The 13,010-nt window shown below is 39.6% G+C and overlaps 1 protein-coding gene across 31 annotated transcripts in view; it reads right to left on the reverse strand.

Annotated features, from left to right (window-relative positions):
• Positions 1-13,010, reverse strand: part of ZRANB3 (zinc finger RANBP2-type containing 3) — a 321,730-nt gene that overhangs the window by 19,773 nt on the left and 288,947 nt on the right. For all 31 annotated transcript variants that reach the window (XR_012421088.1, XR_006691008.3, XR_012421091.1 and 28 more), the window contains 2 exons: positions 4,710-4,820; positions 3,279-3,681 (listed from right to left, as the gene is read on the reverse strand). Coding sequence is in view for 25 of the 31 variants with exons in the window: in XM_045366986.3 (XP_045222921.2) it covers positions 3,279-3,681; positions 4,710-4,820 (514 nt within the window). In the remaining 6 variants the exon portion in view is untranslated. The remainder of the gene's footprint in view (positions 1-3,278; positions 3,682-4,709; positions 4,821-13,010) is intronic.

The raw sequence follows: 13,010 nt of genomic DNA on the forward strand, positions 1-13,010 counted from the left end.
GTAAAACCAACTCACACCATGGAAATGCAGTTGTCTAAATATCACAGAGATGAGTGTGGCACTTGTTTTTATTTCCTTCAACTTAACAGCTGCTGGCCTTGGGAACCCATGATTATGTATAAAGCCTGTTTAAGAAAGCGTGTCAGGCACAATGACCTGATCAATAGTGCTGGCCCATGAGGAGTCACAAGAGGCAGCAAGTTGGAGCAGTAAACTTTGTCCAGCTGACCTTTGTTACTGCCTGCCTTATCTTCTCTTCTGTGCTGAACTTCCCAACTACTGTTAGAAGAATGTATTGATTTTTGTTTTCGAGGTTGGCATTGTAAGAAGCTACTACAAATGGCGGTCTTGTGCATCAAGCAAATGGCATAGTCTTAGGGAAAAAAATCCATTTTGGCTTTGCCTTTTTAAACCAATTCCTTCTCTCTGAGCAGCCCCCACTCTGACAGACTCAATAATTCAGAAGATGCTTCTTTAGTTTTTCCAAGCAACTGTAAGGCAAATCACTTGGGGCCACTCTTGGATATCCGAAATTTGCCCACCTCTTGAAAGAATCACTTGATGTGGTAGTGCATGCCTGTAATCCCAGATGTTTGGGAGGCTGAGGCAGAAGGATCGCTTGGTCCAGGAGTTCAACATCATCCTGAGCAACACAGTGAGACCCCAGACCCAATCTCAAAAAAAAAAAAAAAAATATATATATATATATATATATGTGTGTGTGTATAAAATCACTCTCTTTAACTAGTCCTACCTAATTCGAGCCTATTGTGTTCCTTATTCTCAGAGCACTTTTGTTTTGGATGTCTATTATATTACTTCTGCATTCCTGGACAGGTTGCTTTCAATGACCTTGAGTCATTTTGTTGCATGTCTTCTGGAAGCCATCACACTGAGAGAGCAGTAACTGGAGTCTGACTGACATCCCTGGGATGTGTACAATATGTCCCTCACCAATTAGACCAAAAGATCTTTCAGGAACTCTGGATATCATTAGAGAAATAGTGTATTTCCCTCTCTCTCAGAGACATGCTAATTCATTTTTACAGAAATGCTGATTAATTCATTTGCTCATAATTCAGCAACACTGTCCTAGGTAAATAAAAATACATAATTTGTCTAACTGGAAGGAATTCATCCAATATTTTAGTGGGCAGACAGTGGCTGAGGGGTGATTCTTCTTAAATTAAGCACACTACAAAATTATATTTTATTTAGAGATGGGGTCTCGCTCTGTTGCCCAGGCTGGAGTGCAGTGGCACTATCACAGCTCACTGCAGCCTTGACCTTCTGGACTCAAGCAATCCTCCTATCTCAGCCAACCAAGTAGCTGGGACTACAGGTGCATGCTACCACACCCGGTTAATTTTGCTTTTCTTTTCTTTTTTTTTTGGAAAAAAGGGGTTCCACTATGTTGCTCAGGCTGATAACTCTTGGCTCAAGCAATCTTCCCACCTTGGCCTCTCAAAGTACTGGGATTACAGGTATGAGCCAAAGCCTGGCTTGCTTTGAAATTTAGAATTGTTCAGATAGCAAGATTAGAAATCCAACTGAATTTTGGAAATGTAAGTGAATACTGATGATAGTGTGCTATAAATAATAATTTGTCATAAATTGGTGTATTAAAATTACATTTTTCAATGCAATGAACACATATATGTATGTGAGTGTATATACACATACATAGCCTTCTGATTGTGATGGACTACATTTCTGGGTTATCTGTCTGCCCCTTGTCATTCAATATTAACATATGGAAAGGGGAATTGCCAGACCATAGGTGCCTCTTGATACACTGCACCACCTGTTAAGATCTTTTCCCAAAATAACTGAATGAGAATGAAATTAAGCCTCTAGATCTTACAATTATTATTCAGAAAATTGGGGGAATAGAAGAACATGTCAAACAATACCTTGCAATACAGGGAGACAAATCCGGAATGGCAAATGATCCAGTATATTCAGCCATTGATAGTATAAAAAAGGAATGGGGTGCTATTATAGATTAAATGAAGCATAAGAAGCATTATAATCAAATATACTATGTGGGTGACATTTTGATACTAATCTGAACAAAGTAACTATAAAATGCTTTTTTTTTTTTTTTTTTTGGAGACAGAGTCTTGCTCTGTTGCCCAAGCTGGAGTGCAGTGGCGTGATCCTGGCTCACTGCAACTTCTGCCTCTCAGGTTCAAGCGATTCTTCTGCCTCAGCCCCCGAGTAGTTGGGATTACGGGTGCCCGCCACCACGCCTGGCTAAATTTTTATACTTTTAGTAGAGATGGGGTTTCTCCATATTGGCCAGGCTGGTCTCAAACTCCTGACCTCAGGTGATCCACCTGCCTTGGCCTCCCAAAGTGTTAGGATTACAGGTATGAGCCACTGCGCCTGCCAAAAGGCGTTTTTGAGACAACCTGGGAAACCAAGCATAGACTTAGTATAATTAAGGAATTATAATTGTGTTGGGTGTGATAACTCGTACTGGGATTATATTTAAAAGAAAGAGAGGAAAGGAAATGAGGACTAGGAAAGAGTGCAGGAGGAAAGGAGAAAAGGAAGAGAGAGAGAGAGAAAGGGGAAGAGGGAGGGGGGAAGAGGTGAGGGAGAGGAAAGGAAGGATAGAAGTAAGGAAGGAGGTCTTTACCTGTGAGAGATACAGAATGAAAATATTCAAGAGTGAAAAGAAATGTCTGGAATTTTCTTTAAAATAATCTAGGAGATGGCCGGGCGTGACGGCTCATGCCTGTAATCCCAGCAGTTTGGGAGGCTGAGGCGGGTGGATCACCTGAGGTCAGGGGTTCAAAACCAGCCTGGCCAACATGGCAAAACCCCGTCTCTACTAAAAATACAAAAATTAGCTAGGCGTGGTGGCACATGCCTGTGATCCCAGCTACTCGGGAGGCTGAGGCACGAGAATCACTTGAACCCAGGTGGCAGAGGTTGCAGTGAGCTGAGATTGCGCCACTGCACTCCAGCCTGGGTGACAAGGGTGAAACTCTGTCTCAAAAAAAAAAAAAAAAAAAAAAAAATTAATAAATAAAATAAAATAAAATAAAATATTCTAGGAGAAACAAACAAGTGAGTCAATGGCAGACAAAAATCAATGCCAAAATGCTGGAAACTGTTAAAGCTGGCTGATGGACATATGGGTCCATTATTTTCTCTCCTTTTATATATTTGAATATTTCCATGTTAAAATGTAAAAAATAAAGTTAGAGAGTCAATATTCATTACTCAGTACAATGCTGCCTTCTATCTATCACATGATTATAACTTACCTGTTCTAATGGGAGCTTTGAAGTCCAGGTAGCATCCAGAAGTTTCTTCCTCTGACTTTTAGGGGCATCTCTCAGACGTAAAAAGAGTTCTTGTGCATTCACATTACAGAGCTGACACACACCACGTTCAGTTTCAAATACTTTGGCTCGCAGGTAGCTGTTATTAGATCGAATCCAAAACTCTTCCTGACATTTCAGAGAGCAAAACCGTGAATCCCAAGCGTTCACTTTACACGCTTGCTTAGTCTGGCAAGTGGGTTGCTGACAGTGAAGGCAAAGTGGATTTCCTTCATTATCCACAGCTTGCAAATAGCCTTTGGATGTAGAGGGCTTCACAGTGAGATGTGCCTGCACTGTGTATGGATTTAGAAATGGGACACAGGCTCCATCTTCAAGAAATTTTCTACAATTGAAAAAACACTGAATAGGTAACTAATGAATGAATACTCTAAATAGTAATTGCTTCATATAAAGGTTATCAAAGTTTCTATACGGATAAATAGTAAACACGGATCACAGTGTAGAAATAAAATAGCTATAGTCAGCACTCTATATTCCATGCCATGTAAGGAAGAATGGTGTGTTACAAAAATTAATTTGAATATAAATATGTTGCCTCTCTTGGGAATTTAGATGCTCTCGTGTTAAATGATCTGGAAACATGTGAAACATGAAAACATGTAAAACATCTGGAGAAGCTGTTAGAAAATGCTTCTTCAGGCTGGGAAAGGACAGCCTAATGTAAAACTCCAACTAAAGCTTAGTGGCTACCCTGCTCCTTAAATATATGGGGTCACACACCTCATTAGCTCAGAGAAGTCATTACAAACTCTCTCCTCCAGCCTCTGCTTGCACACAGGAAACAGAGTCACAGCCATAAAGTGACAGAGTGAAATAGCTGACAGTGCTGATAGGAATTAGAACAGAAGACTGGCTCCTACAGGTAAACGCAGAGTTGATGAAATTAAACATGCTAGGATACAAAACATAATAGGATATGTGCTCAATTTGTTAGAATAAAAGAAAAGGTACACTACTCAATTTTGTTAGAAAGTCCTACTTGGGAAGTAACAACAGCTGCTCTATTTTTCCATGGTTGGTTGAAAGAGTTAAAAGAAAGACTTCTAATGATGGAGCTCAAGATTGAGGGACAGAGCCCAGATTTAACCTCAGGTCTCCTGGCATCTACCCCCAAGCCGTGGGGCAGGTTACTTAGTCCACCTGGTCTCAGTGTCCTTCCTCATCTTTTATGTTTAAAATGAGGACACCAGGTACCTCAACAGGTTGCTAGGACAACTGAAGAGCTACTATCTTGTGAAAGTTCTTTGTAACATCTAAAGTGGTCACGCAAAGGTGAGACATTATTTTGAATATCAAAATGTAAAGAAGTGGAATTAGTACTACTATATACTAGTAGTAGAAAAACCTTACTTTGTGAAAGGATCCTGTGGCCTGGACTCCTTTGTGATCAGACGGACATGGCCCCCAGTATTCTTCACTTTATCCACTGAAGCTATGGCAACATCTTCTTTGGTTATGTATCTGAAACAATGATATGTTAAATAGATTCCCTCTATCTCATGAAGGAAAGTCTCTATTGCATGTTCACATTGTTCCTTGCAAAAGCAATAGAAGAAAAAGCAAGCACAATTCTATTCACTGTGCTAAAACTCAAGTTAGAAAATGGAATTTTTACCCTTTATCTTGGTGTTCATTATGTGAGAAATACATTTCTTTGTTCCAAATTAGTTGTCTCAGATTTCTTTTTCTAAGAAATCCAAGAGTCATTCAATATCCTTTGGACCAATTTTCATTTAGGGGAAAGAGGAGTGGGTGTGAGAATAAGAAATGATCAAATACACGCATAACTGACAGCCTTAAGGAAACTGCTTGGCAAGCTGTGCAGAAAATCTCTAACTGTATTTTACTTCCCTCTTGGTCATCCCTTCAAGGCTTCTCCAAATCACCTTAGTCAGTTATAATGGTGTATCAGTGTTTGGGTAAACTGAGTCTCTTTTCAGTTAACTGGGTTCAATCACATCTTCTGTAATCTGAAGGTTGTTTCCCTTATTATCAGCCCATACAGGGTTTATGGATTCTTCCACAGAAATAAAGCCACCCTTGACGTGGGATTCAGAACCTTATTACCCAACACTAACAATACCACACAATGGTTCAGGGACTAGAAGTAAAGAGAAGTTATTCCGATTAAAGGTGATGGGGGAATTTAAGTTGGTGAAATGCAATTACCCAATTAATTCCTTCCAATTATATTAATTGGCCTACTTTCTCTGGTGGTTTACACCTATTATAGACTTTTTTGGAAATTAGTTTAAACATGAATTTCTTAATATTATTGAATGCTTCTTAATTAGGCAGCTTGACAATAAAATTAAAGTTCAATCAAAATGGAATTGTGCAATTGTAGGTAAAATTTTAGAAATTTGCTTTATGTTATTAGGATAGATTTAACAAACACGTTTCCTTTTTTAAATAAACTATTTTATTCATTTTTGATTAGGTGATATAAGCACATGGTTCTAAACTCAAAAGGCAAACAAGTGTGTTTATGGTGATGAATAATTTTCTCTCTCACTCCTTTCTTCCTTTTGCCCCTCCCCAAAAGTTACCTCTGTTGCCAGTTTTGTTTTTATTTTTTTTTGACTCAAAATGACCTTGAGTCATTTTGTTGCATGTCTTCTGGAAGCCATCACACTGAGAGAGCAGTAACTGGAGTCTGACTGACATCCCTGGGATGTGTACAATATGTCCCTCACCAATTAGACCAAAAGATCTTTTAGGAACTCTGGATATCATTAGAGAAATAGTATATTTCCCTATCTCTCACAGACATGTGAATTCATCTTTGCAGAAAGGCTGATTAATTTAATTTATTTTACTTTGTTTTATTTTATTTTATTTTTTGAGACAGGATCTCACTCTGCCGCCCAGGCTGGAGTGCAGTGACATTATCTTGGCTCATTGCAACCTCTGCCTTCTGGGTTTAAGCTATTCTCATGCCTCAGCCTCCCAGAGCTGGGATTACGGGCATGCACCACCATGCGAGGCCTGTCTCAGCCCGTCTCAGCCTCCCAAAGTGCTGGTATTACAGGTGTGAGCCACCGTGTCTGGCTCATTTTAGAAATAGTTTATTTTTGGCCTGGCATGGTGGCTCACACCTGTAATCCCAGCACTCTGGGAGGCCAAGGTGGGTGGGTCTCCTGAGGTCAGGAGTTCGAGACCAGCCTGGCCAACATATTAGTCTCTGCTAATAGTGATAAGTATCTCATCATAGATTTTAAAATTTGCATTCCTATTAAGAGTAATGGGGAATATCTTTTCACACATTCACATGGTAAAACCCTGTCTCTACTAAAAGTACAAAAATTAGCTGGGCATAGTGGTGTATGCCTGTAATCCCAGCTACACGGGAGGCTGAGGCAGGAGAACCACTTGACCCAGGAAGATGGAGGCTGCAGTGAGCTGAGATTGCGCCACTGCACTCCAGCCTGGGTGACAGAGAGAGACTCTGTCTAAAAATAAATAAATAAATAAATAAATAAATAAATAGTTTCTTTTCTGAGTATAGGTGTATACCTTTTATTTACTTATTTTTGCATTTCCATTGATACATCATTTACATGGCATAAAATTTACCAATTAAAAGTTTACAATTAAGTGCATTTTAGTATATTCACAAGGTTGTACAACCATCACCACTAATTCCAGAATATTTTCATCACTCCAAAAAGAAACCTGAGGCTGGGTGCAGTGGCTTACGTGTGTAATCCTGGCACTTTGAGAGGCCAAGGCGGGTGGATCATTTGAGGTCAGGAGTTCGAGACCAGAATGGCCAACATGGTAAAACCTTGTCTCAACTAAAAATACAAAAGTTAGCCGGGCATGGTGGTGTGCACCTGCAGTCCCAGCTACTCGGGAGGCAGGGGCAGGAGAATCACTTGAACCCTGGAGGCAGAGGTTGCAGTGAGCTGAGATCATGCCAGTGCACTCCAGCCTGCGCAACAGATTGAGACCCTGTCTCAAACAAAAACAAAAAATGAAACAAAAAGATACCCATACCCACTAGCACTCATTCTTCATTATACCTTTTATTTTTAGAAATAAATAATAGCATAGCATATATAGTGATCTTCACCTTGCTCTTTTTACCAAAACATGCTTCTCAGAGATCTTTCCTTATTAGGATTCAGTTTCCCTATTCTTTTTAATGGCTCCATGTTATTCCATTATATGGATAAACCATATATTTGACCAGTCTCTGATAAATGGACATTTAGGTTGTTTCCAGTCTTTGCTATCACAAACAATGCTGTAATAGATATCGTTATATATGATATTTTCTACACATTATGTATCTGTAGAATAAATCCCTGGAAATAGAATTCCTTGGTCAAAGGTCTTAGGTGTTTTAAATGTGGGTAGATTTTGACAACTGTCTTTCCTCTAAGGTTATACCAGTGTACGTGTCCACCAGCAACAAATAAGAGTATCTGTTTCTTCTCTTTCACTAGCACAATGTCATTTTTAAAGTCTCTGCTAATAGTGATAGGTATCTCATTGTAGATTTTAAAATTTGCATTCCTATTAAGAGTAAGGGGGAATATCTTTTTACATGTTTGCACTCTACTTGCATGTCTTTCTTAGAGCAAAAAGGAAATTAAGCCATCGTGCTCCAGTCTGGGCAGTAGTAGTAGTAGTTAAAGCACAGTAAATTGTTGTAGAGTTCTTTTACTTGCCCTTTTAGTTCTCAAACTTCCTCCTTCTCTGGCCCCACCTCCAACAATTTCTTCAACCATTTTATTCCCTTGGAAAATGCACTCGGGAAAGTATTTCTGTGAATTCTAAATGAACTCAAAAGCTTCCTAGCTTTAGGGGCAATGGGATATTAAGCCTTGCCTGAGGTATTATTATTCAATGTTTAAAAGCTTAAAAACCTAATTCAGTAACTTTAAAAGATGCTGAGAAATCTAGTCAGAGATTTAGAAACTAAAAATAACCTTTTGCTTTCCTACAAGAGGTTTAAGAATAAATTTTGGGAAACCACAAGAAACAGATGAACCAATTCCAAAAAAGGGAGCTGACAACTTTTCAAATGTAGTTGCAAGTTGCCAATACTTAATTTTCTGCTGAGGTTTGCGAGGAAGTTCACCAACTCCCAAAAGGATTATGGTAAATCCCAATTTTAGTAAATAGAGAAGGAAGGATGTTGTCTACTAAACAAATTCCTGGATAGGGACGGGAGTGGAAGATAGCAATTTTTGCAAGAAGAGTGTACGTCGCAAAGTGGCCCACATCAATGAACACAATCTTGGGCTCTGGATTTCTGACCTGCTTTGGAGCTCAGCTATAACTAGTGATTAAACAATTGGCATCCTAAACATGACAGGGCTCCAAGTGAATTAGGCCTGCCTCTGATAAATGGTACTGGTAACCATAACAATGGCTGGTAATCTTGGCTTCCATTCACATGTAAAAGTGAGATATTTAAAAGCTGACTGCAAGCTCTGAGCTTGGATGGGGCCTGCAAACTGGTGGACATCACTGGCGGATAATCTGGTTGGAGACCTAGCCATTGCATTTGGGGGAATGCCCAAAGTCAGTTAACTATAGGTCTTTTTTCAGAACCATTCAATACTTTTAAGAAAGAAATCCTCTAACCTCCTGTTTAGGAAGTAAAATGTCGCTGCTGTCAATCTGAAAGCTGTCAATACCTCACTCTTTACTGAGCCTGATGTTTCTAGGTCTGGAGACTCTCTGATTCAGTTTCTCTAGAAAATAAATTGATAGGACAGTGTCTAACTGGTCCTCATACAGACTGCCACTCAATGCTGATATTCAACAGCATATTTCACATTTGCTTTCAGAGATACATGGTTATTCCAAATTACTGAGACTTACTTTGGGTTCTGCAGCAAGAATCAGAATGCTTCCTGATAGTATCTCCCCGCTGCAGGTACAGAGGTTTCATTTTATGATGTTGCTAAGTTGGTTTCCCTGGGGGCCTCTCTCTCTCTGCCTCTCTATAATCAGTCACCAAGTCTCTAGACATACCTCCTTAATAGCTCTCTTCATTCTCTTTCCTGATTCCCATTGTAATCACTTAATATAGATCCTCATCATTTTTCTCCAGGTATACTAGAATAGTCTTTTAACTTGTGTAGCAGGCAGAATTTTAAGGTACCCTCTAGGCTTCCTGTCCCCAGGTTATTTAATCAATCATTAATTTAGATAATGCTATAAAAGGACTTTACAGATATAATTAGGTTACTAATCAGCTCACTTTAAGATAGGGAGATTACTGAGTGGGCCCAATGTAATCACTTGAGCCCTTAAAAGCAGAAGAGGAAGGCAGAGAGATTCCAAGGAGAAATATGTAGAGGTCCACGTGCTAGGACCACAGAGAGGGCTCTAGTAGCTGACAGTCCAGCTGACAGCCAGGAATAAACAGGAACCTCAGATCTACAACTGCAAGGAACTGAGTTCTGCCAACAATCTTAGTGAGCTTGGAGGTGAATTCTTTTCCAAGCTTATCAACTAGAGCCCAGCCAGCCAACACTTTGATTTCTGCCTTGTAAAATCCAGAGCATTACTAGAAAACTAGTAACAGCCAACTTGGACTTCTTACTTATAGAAGGGTGAGATAATAAATGTGTGTTGTTTTAAGCTGCTAAATTTGTGGTAATTTGTTATGGCAGCGATAGAAAAATGTAACTTATCTCCCCACTTTGAGTCTTGCCCTTTTTGATCTAATCTCCCAACTGCTGCTAGAGCTAAAAAATACAATGTATTTTTACATTTAGAATACTGCTGTATTCTAAAAACTACAAATCTGATTAATCTGCTGCTTGTTAACACAAGTTATATCCTTAATATATTATCTATATATAATTTTATAAATAACATTGTGTGTCTGACTTTGGTTTTATGAATTGACTTTTGCTTTTAAATCTGATCAGTCACCTTTCTCAGTTGGTACTTTAAGTGGTCATCCATGTCCAATGGAGAAGAAATAATAGGGCATATCTAGAAATAGCTAGAAATTCAGTTATGAAGAGAATTATGATCATGTGAGAAAGAGAAGGTCAACAAAGACTGGTTACAAAAATGAGAAAGATTGAGAGGACTGGAAGTATTGAGAAAAATAAAATAGGCATTGTGCTTTTTGATATATGTGTGTGTGTATGTGTGCACTTATGTGTGAGCATGTGTGTGTGGGTATATATATATATAAAAATATGTAACACATATATTTTAAATGTATTTTTATAGAAAATGGCACATGCCCATGGGAAAAAAAATCAACCGTTACAGAAGACTTCAGGCCAAGAGTCCAAAACTGGCAACTTATAGATAAATTCAATTAGTCAAAGGGCTTTACTGTACTCATACAGTATCAATTTACTATACTCATACAGCATTTTAAATTTATTTATTCATTTTGAGACAGGGTCTTGCTCTATCACCCAGGCTGGAGTGCAGTGGCATGATCACAGCTCATCGCAGCCTTGACCTCCTGGGCTCAGGTGATCCTCCTGTCTCAGCCTCCCGAATGGCTGGGACTGCAGGCGTGAACCACCATACCTGGCTATTTTTTGGGTTTTTGTGGAGATAGAGTCTTGCTATGTTAACCAGTCTGGTCTCAAGCTCTTGGCCTCAAGTGATCTTTCCACCTTGGCTTCCCAAAGTGCTAGGATTACAGGTGTGAGCCACCATGGCTAGCCAGTATTTTTAAATTTCATTAATTTAATTTAATTTTAATTTAATTTTTGTTTTATTTTATTTTATTTCTGAGACAGGGTCTCATTCTGTCTCCCAGGCTGAAGTGCAGTGGCGCAATCATGGGTCACTGCAGCCTCGACCTCCAGGGGATCAGGTGATCCTCCCGCCTCAGTCTCCAAAGTAGCTAGGACTACAGGCATGCACCACCATGCCTGGCTAATTTATCTGTTTTTCGTAGAGATGGGGTTTTGCCATGTTGCCCAGGCTGGTCTTGAACTCCGGGCTCAAGAAATCTGTCCTCCTTGGCCTCCCAAAGTGCTGGAATTATAGGCATGCCCAGCCCAATATTTTATTTTTAAATCTGAATTTGAATGACTTCATGGGTTCCAAATCTGCCTGTTTGACATAGTCTCAGCCCATATCTCATCCTTTTCTAGTTTTATAACTGACCTCATTCATTGATTTGTGATTCTTGTTTTGTTTTTAGTCAAATGAGTTTGTAATCTTGGCATAAAGTATAAAGTCCCTACTACCTCCACAAATCCTCAAGTTTTATGCCCTAGAGCAAGATTTCTCAACAGTGGTAATATAGACATTTTGAAATGGATAATTCTGTTTTGGGGGGTGCAATCCTGTTCATTGTAGGATTCTCAGCAGCATCCTGGGTCTCTACCCACTAGATACTCCCTAGTCACATCCCTTACTTGAGACAATTTAAAATGTCTCCAGACACTATCACCCTAGGGGACCAAATTGCTCCCAATTGAAAACCACTGTCCAAGAGAAACCCGTGATAAAAATTTCTCAGGTATCCTTCTAGACAATTTCTATGTCAGTAATAGCAAGTTGTGCATAGTAAAGCTTGTGTCTCCATCCTTTTTTTTTTTATAATTTATATCTACCTTTAACAATTTATCATAAGTATTATTCCTTGTTCTTACAAACAAATGAAAAAGCTAGAGAAAGGAAACCTCTCTGACAAACTGATGAAATACAAGGATGAAGAGAGATTACCGGTGTATGGAGGCAGCAAGAGTTAAAGGGCTTTCTCTGCCAATGCTGCCGTTTGCTTTGTTGCTTTGCAATTTCTTTGTTTTGTTTTGTTTTGTTTGAGACAGGGTCTCACTCTGTTGCCCAGGCTGGAGTGCAGTGGTACAATCTCAGTTCACTGCAGCCTCAACCTCCCAGGTTCAAGTGATCCTCCCACCTCAGCCTCCTGAGTAGCCAGAACTATAGGAGTGCGCCACCTGGCTAATTTTTATTTTTTTATAGAGACAGGGTCTCCCTATGTTTCCTAGGCTGATCACTGAACTCCTGGGCTCATGCAATCTACCCACCCTGGCCTCTCAAAGTGTTGGGATTACAGGCATGAGCCACGGCGCCCAGCCTGCAATCTCTTTCAAAAGCAAGGACTGGGCTACAAAACAGCAGACCACTTTTCCTGATAATCCTTGCTTCATGCTAAGAAAAGAGTTTACAAAGAACGGGGATTTGAGATCACACACGGAGAGACTTGAGTTGATAAAGATGATTGTGATGGCAAGGAAGGAAATCAAATGTACAGAGATTAGAAAGGAACCTGTAATGATAAGGGCAAAACAGTCACAAATATCTGACAGTCAACCTTTCCTTTTATTTCATTTCTAATCATGGACCTGATTATAGTTATCTTCCATTACTTGGGTGGTGATGCATTCAAACAGAACCAGCTCCCTTGCTGCACAGCATCATACTCCCCCACAGCGGGGCCAAGCAGATGGGGTCCAGAGGCATGCTCTGATGTTCTAAGAGTAAAATGTATTCCTGTTGCTAATAAGTGTCCCAGGCTTGGCAGGTCATAGGTTGCACCATCCTGTGACTCTGGTCTTTTTGTTGATGAATGGGACTCATGGAGAGTAAGATCTGGACAACCTGATCTCTTTTAGCAGATTTTATCAAATTCACTAAACATATAATTATGTCGTTATGAAATAATATGGCTGTGATTTTATG

Source organism: Macaca fascicularis, chromosome 12, assembly GCF_037993035.2.
Source record: "Macaca fascicularis isolate 582-1 chromosome 12, T2T-MFA8v1.1".
Lineage (NCBI taxonomy): Eukaryota > Metazoa > Chordata > Mammalia > Primates > Cercopithecidae > Macaca > Macaca fascicularis.